General features: G+C 49.8%; 1 protein-coding gene across 4 annotated transcripts; it reads left to right on the top strand.

Moving 5' to 3' along the window:
• Window positions 1-73: 73 nt before the first annotated feature.
• On the top strand, window positions 74-15,896 carry AURKA (aurora kinase A). 4 transcript variants are annotated; one of them, XM_037059950.1, is made up of 9 exons: window positions 74-179; window positions 2,930-2,976; window positions 5,180-5,459; window positions 6,652-6,706; window positions 7,782-7,973; window positions 8,851-8,989; window positions 12,604-12,752; window positions 14,900-15,074; window positions 15,217-15,896. In XM_037059950.1, the coding sequence occupies exons 2-9, from the start codon at window positions 2,935-2,937 to the stop codon at window positions 15,400-15,402; spliced, it is 1,218 nt and encodes a 405-aa protein (XP_036915845.1). In that variant the 5' UTR covers window positions 74-179; window positions 2,930-2,934; the 3' UTR covers window positions 15,403-15,896. The 4 variants fall into 4 exon arrangements, with proteins under 4 accessions (XP_036915845.1, XP_036915848.1, XP_036915847.1 ...); XM_037059952.1 differs by lacking the exon at window positions 74-179 and adding an exon at window positions 629-762; XM_037059951.1 differs by lacking the exon at window positions 74-179 and adding an exon at window positions 2,375-2,532.
• Window positions 15,897-17,417: the final 1,521 nt, after the last annotated feature.

Raw genomic sequence — 17,417 nt, 5'->3', positions numbered from 1 at the left:
GGACGTGACTCAATTCGTCGCAAAGGCTGTGAACCAATGAAAAGGCAGCATCTCTCTAGCTCAGGCCAATCAGCTTTCCGGTTAGAGAGTGTAACTCCTATTTAAATTGACTCTTTGAATCCTAACGGCTCAGCTCTCCGAAGGACGCGGCGGTCTTGGGTCCGAGGCCGGAGCTACAGGTGCCTAGGCCATGGGGCAGCTCCATGAGGCGAGAGGACAAGGGCGGCCGGCAGGACGGGTGGGAGAGAAGCGGGCGGTGGGGCCGCGGGGCTTGCGAGGGAAGAGTTGGATTGAGAAGGCCTTAGTCGGCCTCGCATCCCCTTCCGTCCTCTACCTGCGCCGCCTCCTGTCTGTCCCCGCTTCTTTCTCTGTCTCCCCTCCCTTCTCTGCCCCCTCTCCCCCTTCCTGTTCTCCGTCCCCCGCCCTAGCTTTCCAGGCACCCCGCTCTTCTGCTCCTGTGTACCGGGGCGCCCTGCCTCCTGGTGTTTATTAAACCCCTGGAGTGGATGGGCTGGTGGGGTGGGGATGCTGTCTGATGAGATTCTCGTATTCAGTGAGCACCTGGGTGAGAAAACGTTCAGAAGGTGTTCGCTGGCCTGGAGTTTACGGTCTAGTGGGGGTGGGGAGGCAGACGGCGAACTAGCAGGGTAACTTCCAATGGTGATGAGCTTAGGACAGTAATAAAGCAGCGATGTGTGCGGTTTACCGGGGGACAGAGCAGCCAGGAAGGCCCTTGTCCTGCCTGGCTAGGTGGATGAGTGGGTGAGTCCGTGGTTACCTCTTGGAAGAGGCCTTTTTGGCCTAGTGCTTCTGGAACCTTAGACGCCCCATGTTTGTTAAACACATAGACCCACCTAATGAATGAGAAGCGCTTGGGCATAGGACTTAGGTGTCTAGTTTCATCCAGCTCTCCAGGTGATTCTGATGTTGCATTGAGAACTAGTGATGTAGCCCAGGGCATACTAGTCTCGTGGGGATGCAGCTTCGGACTTGTTGGCTCTGAGGCTGGGCCTGGAAGTCTCTCTCCCTAACTGTCCCTGTACTGCCCTTGACTTCTAATGTCTCCTCCTCCTTAACTTTCCTTCATTGAATTTAACTGTCTTCAATACCATACGCACTTCATTTCCTCTCCTCCCTTCGTTATTTGTGTAGATAGTAGGTTTGTGAAAAAAAGGAAAAGTGTAAACCCACAGTGCTATTATATCTAACAGTTTTCCTGTTTAGAGGAGCAAGATTCCTGGTTTGAACCTGGGGCATCTTATGAAGGTCATCTGGTCATGTGACTCCTGTTCTCGGCTCTAGACCGGAATCACCTGAGAAGCAGTCTTCCTGGGCTTTTCTCCAGAATTTCTGGATCAGAATCTTATTCCATTCTACTTACTATTAACATTCCTGGGAAGAAAAGTATATTAAGTTGGAGCAAATGCCTGTAGTTTCTGAGGACTCTCACTGGGCCTATGTGATCTCCTTAGCCTGCTGCTTATGATTAGAAGGGAAAGGGGAGAAAGTGGTAGAGACATTAATGTCTGCATAACAGAAGCACTTGTTTCCATCTCTTTTGTCTACTGTTTACACCAACTCACTGTTCAACTTGAGGACTTTAGGCCCTTCAGCTGCAGCCCCATCTTCAAGGTGGGGTGATTTGCATATTGATGAGATAACCGTGAAAGCTTGGGGGTGGGAGTGTTTTCTTACTGGAGTCTGGAATTCAGAGGGCACACTTTCTTTCCTGAAGAAAACTACAGGAAGATCTCTGCTTTCTTGTTGATGTTTTACTTACTTGGTAGGTTTGCCTGACTCACAGAATGGGCTGACTGAGTGTTACAAACTATTTTTATGATTGCTTTGTTAATGGACTAATATATTTCCTAAATGTTGGCATACATACTGTGTATGCTCAGGCATGTTCTGGGGGAGACCTGGAACAAAGTGCCCTTGTTCTCATGGAGCCTGCTTCTTTTTTATTTTTTTTGAGATTCTGAACTGGTAGCGGGATATCTTGAGTCTTGGGAAACTGACAGTAAAAAAGTACAAGTAAGTTACGTAAGATGTTAACGTTAAGGCCTATGAAGGAAAATAAAGGAGAGATGGTCTGAAACTGGAATGTCTGACCAGAGGCGGAATGAAACGGAGGAGCAAGCCACAGTTTGGGGGAAGAGCTTTATAGGATGGAGGGGAGAGGAAGTACAAAGGTCCTGTGGCAGGAGGCTCTTGAGGAAAGAATGGAGCCCTCACGGCTGGTGTGCAGCAGATAGGAGGAGGTGAGGTCAGAGGTCATCAGGGCCCCCATCTTGAGTCTCGGGGGCCTGAGTCCAAGCTGAGTGAGGAAGGGAGTGCGAAGCAAGTGATTGCACTTGTCTGCTGCCTGGCACCCAGGAGGCGGCGGAGGAGAATGGACGTGTGGGTTGGGACAGCAAGGACGCTGACGAGGCGGACTGCTGGGTGTGGGCTGCAGGGAGGCCGAGAGGAGTGCGGGCAGTAGAGGTGACCAGTGAGGACAGCCGTTCCAGGGATTTGCTGTTGAAAGGGGAGGTGAGTGATGTGGTATGGCTTGAGGTCAGTTATGGTGTAAAGAGGACTTTTTTTTGAAGGCAGGAGGGACAGAGGCAGGCTGAAACACTGACGGAAGCGACCCCTTTGAGAGGAGATGCTGGAGCAGAGGGGGGGGTCAGTGCAGGGGCGGAGTTGGAGCACCAGGGGTGGGGGACGGGACGCAGTGGGTGCCCCAGGGGGGAGGTGGCTCTTCGGGAGAAAAGGCCCACGCCTGATCATTGTCACGTGGGAGAACAGTGCTCCCTTACAACTCCTTTCAGACAGAGAAGATGTGGAAAGTTCTGTGTGCTGTTGGGGCTGTGACCCCGACCTAGCAGAGCAGTACTTTGCTGCAGGTGGGGCTGTCTAAATTAAAGGCTCTCTTTCTTCTTTTCAGGCATCATGGACAAATCTAAAGAAAACTGCATTTCAGGGATGGTTAAGGTAAGTTGAATAAGGTATCATCAGTCTCGGTCATGTTTACAGAACCCAAATGGGGATCCTCCTGGAATTCTTGTCACCTTCCAATTTGTAACTTTAGGTCGCTTTTCTTGGCATTCAGGGACACTGTTGATTCTCTCAGTGTCTTTTTTTTTTTAAAGATTTTATTTATTTATTTATCTTTAGAGGGGAAGGAGAAGGAGAGAAACATCAGTGTATGGTTGCCTTTCATGCGTCCCCTGCTGGGAGTTGGCCTGCAGGGAACCAGCCTGCAACCCAGGCATGTGCCCTGACTGGGAATCGAACCCCGATTCCCTGGTTCTCAGGCCCGCGCTCAATCCACTGAGCTACGCCAGCCAGGGCTTCACTGTATCTTTTTTGTTCTACTTTGTCCTACACTCAGCTCTTCAAGTCTGTATCATTCCATCGGAGGCAGGATAACACTCACAATAGGTGCCTAATGCTTGGCCTGTGTTTGCTTGCCAGAAATTAATTTCTTTGCCACAGTTAGTTTTGGTCTTGATTTGGGGAGTGGTAAGTTCAGAGGAATGTCAAGCCCAAGTTAGGGAGTATTTCCTGGGACCCCACTTTGAACCAGGTTCTGGGTCAGATGCAGGCACTGAGAGCATGTGGTCTTTGACTTTGAGGAACTTCGAGCTGTGCTGGGGAGGTACGTGAGCCAGTTCTGTGCCTTATTGCCCATCGGTAGGACTGAGTACTTCTGAGGAGGGGCAGTCATTTCGGATTGGGATGGGCTGGAGTCCGGGGAGACCTCAGCAGGAAAGACACCTGGCTCTTGGCGTCGGATGAGCGTCTGTGAGGCACCAGGCTGGCTGACTGCGTCTCTCATGTGGAGACCCTGTGATGGCGGCAATCTCCAGGAAATCAGCTGAGCATCCACACTACTCGGGCTTTTGGACAGGGTGGGACTTGTTTTTGAAGTCTTTATCTTTGAGTAAATGGACACTGACCCTTCATTTACTGGCCGGAGGTATAAAATGACCAGTTAAAAAAAGGTCACCCTGAGTCACTGCATTTGATTCTCCATTCTGGTGATAAATATCGTTTGAAAAAAATTGTTCTACTTAAAATGTCTGTCATTGCCTGACCACCTACTCCATGTGGACCCTGCTAATGTCAGAAGTGAGTGGCCCTATGCGTAGAAACCCTCCCGTACCAGTGAGCTGCGGACGCACTCCGAGACCTCCCTGTGCAGCCACGCTGCCTCACGTACGGGGACATTTCCTCCCGACGGAGCTGGGGGGCGTGCTCCTCCTCATTTTGGTTTGATTAGTGCAGGCTCTTATAATGAATTAACTTTTTTAAGTTGGTGGTATTCTACTTACAGGCACATAAAGAATATATTTTGGTAATAATTTATTTTTTAAAGATTGTATTTATCTTTAGAGAGAGGGAAAGGGAGAGAGAAAGAGAGGGAGAGAAATGTTAATGTGTGGTTGCCTCTCTGGTGCCCCCAGCTGGGGACCTGGCCCACAACCCAGGCCTGTGCTCTGAGTGGGAATTGAACCGGCGACCTATTGGTTTGCAGGCTGGCACTCAATCTACTGAGCCACACCAGCCAGGGCTATTTTTGTAATAGCTTTTTAAAGAACCTGTGTTTGTTTTCTTTTTGCCAAAGTTGTTTTGATTCAGATCCATTTTGTAAGTGGTACTTGGGAAATGGTCAGTAAGTAGTAATGAGCTTTTTGTTGAAAATCTGGCAAATACAAAAAATTCAGACTATTTTCTTTGTCTTTGAAAAGTTCTTCACCTGAAGATCATCATTATTGAACATTCTGACGTATTCTCTTTTTCCCTAAACACATATTGTCAGATTTAGTGCCGTCGGCATTTTAATGCCAAGCTTCTGTACGGCAGCTTTTTGCTAAGCGATAATTCCCAAGTCATTGACTTCTTAGGTGTTTCTTCCTCTTTAAATGGAAGTTTCATTAATGACCATTAGTTTATGGGAGCACGGTTTTCAGGGTGGGCATGAGGAGGGATCAGGAAGCATCATTCAGGGGGTCCCTCCAGCCATACACTGACCGTGTCCTCCAGAAGTGCCCATTAACCATTAACACAGCCTTCTTCCCCTTCCATCGGTTACCAGTGACGTTCCTCGTTTCATTAGAAAACAGATTCTCTGAATATGCAGCTTTGGTTTGTGAAGACCTAAGGCTTCTTTTCCTTCTCCCTCCTCGCCCAGCCTACAGTTCCGCCTGGTGACGGCCCGAAGCGCGTCCCGGTGCCTCAGCAGCTCCCTCCGCAGCACCCCGTATCTGCAAACAGTGGTCAAGCGCAAAGGGTCCTGTGTCCTTCAAATTCCTCCCACCGGGCTCCTCCGCAAGCACAGAAGCATGTCTCCAGCCACAAACCAGTTCAGAATCTGAAGCAGAGGCAATTGCAAGCAACCAGTGCCCCTCGCCCCGTCTCCAAGCCACTGCATAACCCACAGAAGAGTGAGCAGCCCCAGCCAGCTGCCCCTGGTAAATCAGCTTTTGGAGACTCGCTGGATAGTCATGCTTTCTAGTTGCTTAAAAAAAAAAAAAAAGCGAGTGTATAGGCTTGTGTTTGCATTGTGTAGAGCCCTAGCTTTTATGTCATTTCGATATATGATACACGATATGAGGTTGGGGACGGAGTTTGATGTCAGGCTGAAGTGACAGTATCTCCTGTGGGCAGGCCTGTGGGAGAATTCAGACCGTCGGGTCCTAGCTGCGTGGTCCCTTTGAGGAACCGAGAGGTCCTGGGGTTCCGCAGCCTGGAGGGAAATCGCGGGAAATGGACGGGCTGAGGCAGGCAGGGCTGAGGCCATGGCGGCCCTGTGTGAGCGGTGGGGCTTCCTCCCCTGTGCCCTGGGAAGCTACTGAAAGGGTTCTGAGCAGAGGACGAGCGTGCCTGTGCGGAGCTCACTCTGGGCGTGTGGGGTGAGCCAGGGTAGTGCTGCTGGACTGGGGGTGCTGGACGGTGGTGGGCCCCAGCTGGGAGGGCAGGGCGGGGTTCAGAGTTACGACCACTTAGCTTCTGTGGAGGGCCCGCACACAGTGAGCTCTGAGACGAGTGCTTTCTTCCCAGCCTTGTCTCTTTCAATCCCTGTTTCCACTCCATGGAGGTGGTCAGAGTCACTAACCCCGCTCCACAGAGGAGGAAGCTAGACGCAGAGCCTTAACTGACTCCGAGACAGCCAGGATGGAGAGGCGCAGGCCGGAGAGAGTGGGCCGTGATTGGACACGGGGGCGGTGGTTCTGTGGAAGGCGTGGTTACACGGGACACAGCTTGTAGGTGGCATGTGGACAGTGGGCTGGCCCCCCTAGTGGGGGAAAGGCGATGAGGTGGGAGCTTGTCCGGGACGGGAGGATGCAGTTCTGCAGAAACTCTTCATTTGGAAACCGAGCCTTTGAGGAGAATCTGTAGTCCCGAGCCTTCCAATGATTGGCAGGCCCGACGTACAATCTGAGCGTCTTTACTCTAGAATAACCTGCAGGCGTCACAGCGTGGCAGTGGGGGAGGGTGTGGTGGTCTTTGTTCTGTAAGACGAACTCAGAATGGCCCAGATCTACAATTCTGCACGTATCGTTAGTACTCCGGGGACCGTTCTGTGATTGATTTCTATCCACAGGTTTTTAACTTACTCTGTGTAGTTATTCTAAAAATAGGTCTTTAAATTATTCTGCATAGGAAATAATTCTGAAAAGGAACTGGCATCGAAGCAGAAAAATGAAGAATCAAAAAAGTAAGCATTTCTTATTTCTGAAGTTCTGTGCAGTCATTCTATCAGAACGCGTCATTTAATTACAAATTTAATTTGGGGAACTCTTTAAAGGTAAAGAGCTCTTTATATTTTCATTTTAAAAATACAAATTTCTATCCTTTTTCTAACCTTTATAAAAAGAGAAAAGGGATTTTAATGATGGATGTTTACTTCGGGACTCGTTTTATTTTCACTGTAGACTGACGCTCGTGTGCCTCTGCTACAGAAGTGGGTAAAATCAAAGGAGCTTCTACCCGCAGAAGTGGCCCCTCCGTGTGGTTTACATGTGCTTCCGTATGGTTTTCTGTTCCTATGCCGAGGTGCAAGTTTGCTTAAAAAATGAGGTCGCGCTGCAGAGCCAGTAAACATGCTACGTGATTATACGATGTTTCCACGGAGTTCCTGGCATTGCTGTGTTTTTATGCGAAAGTTGGTGTGTTGCCCGGGCCTTTCTAAAAGCCTGCTGCCGGTCTCTGGAGTGTTAGACTGCAGAGCACAGTAGGAGGGGCCGGGGATGGGCCCGCACACTTTTCACGTTAGCCGCCTAGCAGAGACTTGCCTAGCAGAGACTTCCTGGGCCTCTACTGGTTCTGCCCCCAGCTGCCTGTGGGATCCATCCTGCTTGCTCTGCAGGAGGGGGTCACACCCCCAACAGGGTTGGTGTCTCCAGGGTCGGAGGAGAGGAGGCTGTGGTTGGTTTGCCAGCGGCCCACACAGGTGCTTCTGAGGCCTCTGCCCCTCCCCAGGGACTAACCCAGCCCTTGTCATGGTCCTCGGTGTCGGTTCGTCAGTCTCTGTGCCTTCGGGCACCCCCTTGAGTGTGTTGGCACTGGAAGTCCCGAGTACTCGTCCCTCACTGATGGAGCCAGTGGCCAGCTGGGTGGGGAGCAGGGCATTTAATTTCTGTGGTGACTCATTAATGGTGGCATTGGCTTGTTCTGGCAGAAGGTATGCTCTGAATACAATAAATATAAAGTTATTTGTAGGTGTGTCTACTAATCAATTGCTAGAAAAGATTTGTATTCTCGATCTTTAAAATGATCACATTTTTTCCTAGAAGGCAATGGGCTTTAGAAGATTTTGAAATTGGTCGCCCTCTGGGCAAAGGAAAGTTTGGAAATGTTTACTTGGCAAGAGAAAAGCAAAGCAAGTTCATTTTGGCTCTGAAAGTCTTATTCAAGGCTCAGCTGGAGAAAGCAGGAGTCGAGCATCAGCTGAGAAGGGAAGTGGAAATACAGTCCCACCTCAGGTGAGATTTCAGGTGACCTTCCAGAGGGTGCGGCGCAGAACTTCCAGTTATTAAGATAAACGATTGTAAAGTTCTTTTTAGGAGGCCTGCTTCATAGTCCTGCAGAGCGATGAAATTTGTTATTTTTCAAAGATTTTTCTAGACTTCAGTGGTTTTGAAAACTATTTTGAAGATTTATGTTAATGGAGTGATTTACACGAAAAATTTTTTTCCTTATTTTGGTGCATCCTAAGGGGAACGATACTTCTTAGTCTGAGCTCTGAGCAGAAGTTGCACGGAGTCTGCAGCTTGGCTTTGGTCAGTGGGTCTTTTTTTTTCTTTCAGTGTTTTTTCGAACAAATCGGTTGCTGAAAGCTGGCCTGTATGATGCCAGTCTCCCTGCTTGGCAGCCACTGGCTGAGGTTGAGACGGGCTGATGGTGTGGACAGGCTGTGCGCTCGGCCGCCTGGAGTCCCCGGCCACACACCCCGAGGGCTGTTCTAGAGGAAGCCTCATTTTAAGTTCTGTCCATGGCCTTCAGTATCCAGCTACTGTGGGGATGCCACGTCTCTTTCTTTTAATTGGAAGGGAATTAAGATTTAGCTGAGTTCTTTTCCCCCTAAAAATAAACACTGCCTATAGGAAGGAAATAGTAGTCTTAGGTAAACCGAGTACCTTGATATGCGTGGAAGCTGATACGTGGATGTGTGTATTTTTCTTAGAGTGGGTCTGTAGTTTCAGATTCTCAAGTTGGGGGCCAGGGTGGGGGTCCCACGAGCAGAAGCAATTTTCAGCACCGGTTTCACGCGAAAGGTTGGTTTGGTATCGTGCACACTCCGTGGTCATGGGTCTGCTTTGAAGACAAGCCAGGTGTTAGAGCGGCGATCCTTTGTTGCAGGCACCCAAACATCCTCCGGCTGTACGGCTATTTCCACGACGCCACCAGAGTTTACTTAATTCTGGAGTACGCGCCCCTCGGAGCCGTCTACAGAGAACTCCAGAAGCTGTCCAGGTTCGACGAGCGGAGGACCGCCACGGTGAGTGTCGTCTGCTCTCCAGACCAGCCCTGTCCCCGCACCCACACCTGCAGCAAGGGGGCTCCTCCTGCCGTGGCAGTTCAGTGGGACCGAATGCTGGCAGGGAGAGGTCAGTCGCTGTGCCGTGTGTGCAGACACAGGCAGGTACCAGGTAGAATGCGGGGCTGGTTTGTTTCAAAGCAGTTTTTCTGTGGGAGTGTATGTGAATAGTTGCCTTAAAAAATGAACTATTAAGGAATAACTTTTTACAGAATAATTGTGAAGATAAGTACAGGCCTGTTTTCTCCTCATGATAACACACACTTAATTTCCCCTATTAATAGCTTCCATTAGTGTGGCACAGCCGTCACAGCTGATGAACAAGTATCCACGCACAGCTGGTAGCGGGCACTTGCTGTGTTCAGATTTCCTCGGTTTTCGTTTACCTTAAATCAGACTGGGCTCAGTGGGCTTTTGAGAGGAAGACCACAGAGGTTATATGCATTTCCATCACATGTCCAGGGTATGCACTGACCGGTCGTGGTGGGCGGTGGCCTTGACTCCCTGGCCAAGGTCGTGGTTGTCACCCTTCCCCCCGTAGAGTTACTCTTTCTCCCTCCCCACACTGTGCTGCTTCAGGGGAGGTGCTATGCCCAGCCGCACTCAAGGAATGGGGCTATTACATTCCACCTCTGGTTGGGCAGGGTGTCTGCATACATTATTTCGGATCTTCTCCTTACGTACTTACTCAGTCACTTATTAATATGGACTCCTCAATATTGTGTACTGTGAGCTACAACCCAACCGCGTTTTTTGTTTCTGGAGTTGTTCCAGTTTTGTCCATTGGGAGTGCTCTCACGTGGTCCCTGTGTTGTGTGACATCCCCCTTCACAGTGGATGTGTGCTGGTGGCTTCCTGACACTTCAGGATGCTCCAGTCTCGTCTTGTGTATTTCCTACCCCGCCCTACAGTGGTCTCCTCCAGAGAGCCCTGGTGCTTTTTACTGGAAAATGTTACTGGGAACCAAGATCTGGCTGCCAGATGTGCTCATTGCTGCTGAGTGTCTTCGGGCGCTCAGCGGACAGGGATAAAGCCAACGCGTGCTGATCTGTGTGTTTGCGTGCGCCTCTCAGCAGTCCTGCCCGTCTGCATCTGCAGTAAGCAAAGCACGAGTCCATTACCTTGCTTTTCCGTAACCCGCCCCCCAACACTGGGAAACCTGGGTTCTACCACCTTCCATCCAGTGATTTGGTTACTCCGTGCTCGTGCGCACGGACGGTGGCATCAGAATGGTTAAGCGGTTACCCCCATGGGGACAACTGGCACACACGCACTGAAGATTCGTCCGTGTCCCTTCAGGGGTTGCCACAGCCCATTTCTTTTCACTGATGAATAGTGTTGCGTTGTCACCTGTTGAAAGGCACCTGGGTTGTGCCCAGTGTTGGGTGGCTGTGAACAGAGCGAACAACATCTGCCTCTGGGTTGTTACTCTGTGTAAGTCTTCAGATTCGTTGGGTAAGGAACACCTATCGGTGCGGTTAACTGTGGGCTCACGCAGTCTGCGCACAGCTCCGGAAGGAGCTGGTCAGGTGCCTCCCGAAGGGGCTGCGCCACCTTGGCATTCGCACCAGGGAGCGAGGGCCCCTGCTGTTCCTCATCCACCAGCAATGGGTGGTGTCACTTTTTGGATTTTCGCCATTCTGACGGGTGGGTGAACTGTGTCTCATTCCATTTGCAATCCTCTAATGACACATGGTGTTGGGAATTACTTCATGTGCTTATGGGCCACCCCTGGCATCTTTGGGGTGTAGGTTCAGATCTTTCGCTCATTTTGATCATTTTGCTGTTTTTTTGGTCATCTTAATTGTTGAGCTTTAATTGTTCTTACATTTTAGATACAAGTCCTTTACTACGTGTGTGTTTGACAAACGTTTTCCCGTCTGTGGCTTGTCTTTTCATTCTCTTATCTGGGCTTTGGCAGAACAGACGTTTTAAATCTTCAAGTCCAGGATGTTGGATTTCTGTTTTGGGGTGGTGTTTTTATCCCCCATGGGTTGTGCTTCTGTTTTATTTGAATGAAATTACTTGTTTGAAGACATTGAAGAGTCTTAATTTTGGCTGTTTTTATCGAATTGGCGACGAGGGGCCTGTTGAACGTTCCGTCCCTTGGTGGAGGTCTCTGGGCACTGTGCACACTGGTTTTCTTTCTGGCATTGATTTAAGTGGCATTAAATTCAGGAGGCTTTCCCGTCACGCTCCGAAATCACAGCCCTGTTGGTGAGGGATGCTCCGGTCTGGTCTTGGCACTGAGGACATGCTATTTTTATCTTGACTGATTGCTCTCAGATAAGTAGAAAGGTCTATTTCAGATAGGTCTGTTTTATTTGCTCTTACAATATTAGCTCACCAGATTAGTTTGTTATTTAATTGGCATTTAATACTCCTACTGCTCAGTTTTCTTTAGTCCAGATGGAGTTCGTTGTGGTGTGAGCAGACAGGTACTGGGAAGAAAATCAGACTAGCTCTTTCTAAGATTCCGTGGTCCTTGGGATGAATGGGTGCACACTCCCCCCTGCTTTCCTATCTGATGAACTCAAATGAAACCCAGGGCAGAGAGCTGGTAAGGAGCTCCACCTGGACTTGCAGTGTGCCGCAGAGAGGTGGGGGACGTGGCGCCGGAGAGCTCTGGTGTGCTAAGAGCCGCTGGTCTTAAATTGAGCAGGAAAATGCGCCGCTTCCTGGCGTTCTGATGTCATAGAAGAGCATTCTGTCTTCTTCACTTTCAGTTTGTTATGGTCTAAGTTTTGGTCTCTGGCTTTTGGCTGAAAAAATGAAAAACGTCCTTTCTGACAATCATATTTGGTTTCTACCTTTGTTTAGTAAACCTTTTCTGGTGTGGCATGATGTTCAGTCCTGTCTAGCAGTTACTTTTGGAAAACAGCCTTCTCGAACTTTAGCCAGAGCTCAATATATTCTTTCACTATATGGACCACAATTCTTATCTGTGTGTTAAAGCGAAGTCTGGACTCGCCTGACCTGTCCTCGGTTGTGATGGAAACCACACTCACTGGAGCACTGACTCACCTGTGTACTTTTAATGTTTAGTTTGCCTGGAATTGGGTGTGCCAGTATACCTGCTTCTAGTTTCTGTTTATTGTTCAGGAATATTCTTCTGCTCTGATATTCTTAGTGCACATGTTTACCTTTAAGCAAATCCTTCTGTTGTCAGTTGAGCTTGGTTTTAAAAATGGGAATTGACTGTTTTTTTTATTATGTTTTTAAAAAATTGTTTATGTCTGAGTCCCTAATTTGTATTGATTATTCAGTAGTGTCTTAATTGCTGGGGCATTAATTGTCATGTCGAGATGTAGTTACAGCCCATCATTGTTTTCCTTGTCTTTCGATGTCATACCTGCTATATTAGCAAATAAATAACCTCGCACTGAATAACTTATACTTCATGCTGAACACTAATTTGGTTCCATTGATTTTTTTTTGAGTTATCAGTTTGGTTTTAGTTTTTGCTTTAAAAGGTAAAAAACATGTTAAGTATCTATGCTGGGTTTTCTTTTAGAAGAGATGTCTAAAATTGTCACAAAATCTAAAACACAGATTTTTAATACTTTTTTTAATAGTATATCACAGAATTGGCAGATGCCCTGTCTTATTGCCATTCAAAGAGAGTTATTCATAGAGACATTAAACCAGAGAATCTGCTCCTTGGATCAACTGGAGAGCTTAAGATTGCAGATTTCGGGTGGTCCGTACATGCCCCGTCGTCCAGGTACGTAACCGCGGGGCTCAGTGGATTTCGTGAAAGCCCTGCCGGCTGCTCACAAGTGACCTGCGATCTGACAGTGAACTGCCGGGGTGTGGGGGCTGTGCAGGGGCTTAACTGACAGAACGCTCCGGAGTGAGTTAGCCTCAGTGGCGAAATGGTGTCTTCAGGGACGTTTTTATTCTGCGACCATCTGGGCTGTTTATTGCATCCTAAGCCAGGCGTTAAAGACGCTGAATGGGACAGGTAAGGTGTGACCGGTGCAGGCAGAGGAGAGGTGCAGGGCACAGAGGGGCGTGACCTTGGCTGATGGTGGGCGGGACTCGTTCCAGGCGCAGCACTGCGCAGGCCCAGCACTGCGCAGGCCCAGAGCGGAGGGCATGGTTCTGCCAGAGCGTCAGCAGCTAAACTGGCCGTTTGGACGAACTTTCAGGGTGGTGGTTAAGGATTCTCTTCGGTCCACTGTTGTCAACAGCATAGTCCTTTCTTGTCCCCTCCTAAAACCAAAGCTACATTTACATCTTGGGTGAACTTTGCAACCAAGAGCTAAGATATTCTCTATTGTTCTAAAATTAATTTGGGCTTAAGTGAGCTTTTGAAACCACATGTGAAGTAGAGCGTCTAGAAGCATATGTTTACTGATAGGGGTGTGTCCACTTTGGGGTAGGACGTAAAAAAATTATAGCCAGATTACTTTAAAAAAGAAAGCTAGTTTTTTAATCTTAAAAATAACGCTAGTTAAGAAAAAAAATCTTATAGCCTAAATGGTTGCCATGGGGTGGGTGAGCTTGGTTTTGGTCACCAACCACTTGTGACGGTTTCTAGCAATGGGTTGAATCTGCTTTTAAAAAAATCTGGTTGTCTGCCACTAGTGGGCGCTGTTGCACCTGCTGAGGCAATCAGTGACTTGTAGGCTTTGTGCAGCACAGGTTTAATTAAAACTGTCCCTTAACTGTCCGGTGGTGTCACTGTGATGGGAAAGATAACTGCCCTGTTCTAGAAAGGACATTTGTGTCAGTGTTGATGGTCACTTCACCCCGTCTCCCAGACGTTACTAGCCAGAAGAGCTGCCAGGTCACCGGGTGCGGTCTCCGTCGTCGCAGTGCTGACGAGAAGGGCTGGGTGTCTGCAGAGCTGGCTCCCTATACCTGGTCGCCCTCTGGTTGAGGGGGTGCTTGTGTGCTCCCCGGGCTGCCGGCATGACCCCGCGTAAACTCGGGGGGCGGAGAACTGGCAGAGAGCAGCACGAGCCCGCCCGGTCTCTGCTCCGGGTCTGTCGGCCGCGCAGCCGACTGCCCGGTGCGCGCGCGGCACATTCTGCTCTGTGGGCTGTGCCTGCTTTTTTGGTGAACCTTTGAAAACGAGTTGCAGACACCATGACCCCTTGTCCTCGGAGTCCTTTGGTATGCATCTTCTAGAAATTAGGCCATCGTCCCATGCAGGCCAGCCACTGTCACTCTTAAGATAATAACTAAAGAAATAGCCAACACTTAGCCCGTGTTCTGGTGTTTCCAGTCGTCGGCAAACTTGGATAACTGTTCTTTTAAACCGGAACCCAGCCAAGGTCCATGCGTTCCATTTGTGTCTCTTTGGTCTAAATTTAGACCAGCTGCCCCACAGTTGAAGTTGGATTTTTCTGACTGCGGTGTCGCTTGGCTTTGTACTTTATCCTCTGTATTTGCTGGAAATAGGGAATTGGGCGTGAGGGCTTAAAGGATATTTTTGGCAAGAGTACCTCACGGGCCACTCCCAAATTTCAGTATCTTTAGTATCAATGATGTTAGAGGCAGCATGCACCTATAGCCCCAGACCCAGTGCTTTTGCCCTGGGACAGTTTCTTGTCCTGATGTTACCTGGCTCTGAAGCCTTTTAGCGTGTCTGCCTCGTAAAAACCACAGGACGCTAAATTGCACTCACAGAGAACTTTGCATGGCTGCTGCTACGTGGTAGTGATCGGACGATTTGGGGTACAGCTTGGTTGCCGCTGTGTGACCTCGCATAGCCCCCTCAGGCCGTTTGCTAGGACCTACATCATAGCCCAGGGTGCGGCCTGGGAGGAGCACTCGGCCAGTGTCAGGGAGGTTGTTAATGACTTCCGGCAGCTGCTGCGACCACTTACGCAAGCCTGCCTACCTGGGCCTCCTCGTTTCTAGGAGAACCACCCTTTGCGGCACCCTGGACTACCTGCCCCCCGAGATGATTGAAGGCCGGATGCACGACGAGAAGGTGGATCTCTGGAGCCTGGGAGTTCTTTGCTATGAGTTTTTAGTGGGGAAGCCCCCTTTTGAGGCCAGCACATACCAAGAGACCTACAGAAGGATATCGCGGGTAAGACGCAGCTCGGAGGGCCCGCCACTTCCGTTAGAGCCCTCTCTGTCCTGTCAGCCTCCCCTCTAGGCTGCGGTCTGAGCACTTGCACTGTCCTCTCTGAACCACGTTTTGTGACCACCTGTCCCTTACCGCACTCCAGGTTGAATTCACATTCCCCGACTTCGTACCGGAGGGAGCCAGGGACCTCATTTCAAGACTGTTGGTGCACAACCCCAGCCACAGGCCGACCCTGAAGGAAGTACTCCAGCACCCCTGGATTGCCGCAAACTCCTCCAAGCCTCCGAGCAGCCAGAAAAACAAAGAGTCGGCTGGCAAGCAGGCTTAAGACTCTTGCCGGGGAGGACCCTGGGAGCCCGGGCTGCTGTGGGACCGGTCGTAAACACACCTCTTGACCTGCCTTTACGCCGACGGCCTGCCTGCCACCTGCAGCTCTGTGGAAAATAAACATACATACCTGATTTCACTGAGCAGGCAGTACGTCATGCCCCCCTCTGGAAAAGTTCCACCTCGGTAAACGTGCCACTGAAGCAAAAGTTGCCATGAGAATCGTGCTGACTTCACTGGTTTCATCATCAGGAGGCAAGGTTCAAGGGCAGCTGCCCCGCAGCCTGTTTGGACTAAGGTGTCCTTGCCAAAGGTGATCTGGAGCCCGTGGTGGCAGAGTGGCCCCTGTGCTCTGACCCAGTCAGTACAGCCGCTGTGCAATAACCTCCCGAGTCCCTGAGTGTGTGTGTAATTTATTGGGTGGCCACACCTGGGAAAACTGTCGAAATGAGTATGTGACTCTTTTTAATATTAAAATAAAGAGACGTGCATAGACTGTGTCCTTCCGGAACGCTCTGTCACCCCGTCAGACCTGCTGCCTGGTCCTTAACCACTCATCTTTCGCCCGAGGCTGTAAACTGGGGGCATGCGCTCTATCTCCGCTCTACCTCCATCGTGAGGGCTTGCTCAGGACGCAGAGGAGGCGTGCGTTCTAGCCAGTTCTAAATGTTCAGGGCTTTTACAGAATGTTGATGGTTTACATGTTGTTTCTGTAAATACATTAAGACATATACAAAATGGTTACTCTCTGAAGCTCTCATGTTTTTTTTAAATTACTTTTAGAGAGAGGGGAAGGGAAGGAGAAAGAGGGAGAGAAACGTCATTGTGTGGTTGCCTCTTGTGTGCCCCCTAGTGGGGACCTGGTCTGTAATCCAGGTTTGTGCCCTGACTGGGAATCAAACCAGTAACCATTTGGTTGCAGGCTGGCACTTAAACCATTGAGCCATAATAACCGGGGCTGAAGCTCTCGTTTTACCTTGACAGTTGCAGTGTGTGTCTCAGGAGTTCACACAGCAGCCCCTGAGAAGTGCTGGTGTCCGCCTGGGCCTGTGTGGGGAGGCAGGATGGGCTGTGGGGGCTGTGAGGCCAAGGTCCTAGAGCCAGCCGGGCCTGTGGACACCCCTCCATCATTCCCTCACCCATCCTATAGAAGCTGGGGACACAGCTTGGGAGGACAGCCACTGACCATGGGGTAATGAGGAGCTGGGAGAGGTCTCCAGATGAGGGGGCATCTGAGGCTTGGAGGACAAGGGAGGATTTGCAGGTTGGAGGCTGGTGCAGCAAGAAGTTGCTAATGGGATAGCAGGGAACCTGGCACAGAAGTGGGGAGCAGTGGCTGTGTGACCTTGTGACAATCCCTCATTCCTCCCTGAACCAGGGTCTGGGTGTGCCCTGTGTTCCCTGTGGTCTAGGAAAGTGGAAGCCCCTTCAACACAGGTGGTAGAAGCTTTTTCCCGGGGCCCCTTGGTCACCTGGCTCCCTGGGGGGCTTGTTTCTGTTACACTGGAGTTACAGCCTGTGTGTGAACTTGAAACAAATACACATCAGTCTGGAGTACACGGGTGACTTCACCTGTTCCCCATCGGCCTGGAAATGAGCAGAGGCCATGAGATGCCATTTTTGCTCTCATTCCACGTGCCTCCTGATGTGCCACCTGTTTCTAGCTGCCAACATCAGCTCAGCAACCGAAGGCGGTGCACTTGCCAATGATGAAGGAAAAGGTGGAAGTGTTGAACGGAGAACTAGTAGAGTAAGATGCTTTCGTGGCCAACATTCAATGCAAGACACTAGAAGGAACACACCAAGGCACATCATAATTACATTAGCCAAGACCAAAATGAAGGAGAGAATCCTAGAAGCAGCAAGGGATAAGGGGACAGTCACCTACAAAGGAGTACCCATCAGACTGTCAGTGGATTTCTCAAAAGAGACCTTACAGGCAAGAAGGGGCTGGAAAGAAGTATTCCAAGTCATGAAATCCAAAGACCTACAGCCAAGATTGCTTTATCCAGCAAA

The sequence above is a fragment of the Sturnira hondurensis genome, unplaced genomic scaffold (genome assembly GCF_014824575.4).
Source record: "Sturnira hondurensis isolate 20B ecotype Veracruz unplaced genomic scaffold, ASM1482457v3 Scaffold0011378, whole genome shotgun sequence".
NCBI lineage: Eukaryota > Metazoa > Chordata > Mammalia > Chiroptera > Phyllostomidae > Sturnira > Sturnira hondurensis.
The sequence above is the reverse complement of the archived record's forward strand: the minus strand, read 5'-3'. Positions and strand labels throughout refer to the sequence as shown.

Bases quoted from the DNA above. Each gene is read 5' to 3' on its own strand.
- AURKA (XM_037059950.1), top strand. From the start codon at position 2,935: ATGGACAAATCTAAAGAAAACTGCATTTCAGGGATGGTTAAG. The intron at 2,977-5,179 runs GTAAGTTGAATA...CTCCTCGCCCAG, and splicing joins GCATTTCAGGGATGGTTAAG to CCTACAGTTCCGCCTGGTGA. The intron at 15,075-15,216 runs GTAAGACGCAGC...ACCGCACTCCAG, and splicing joins CCTACAGAAGGATATCGCGG to GTTGAATTCACATTCCCCGA.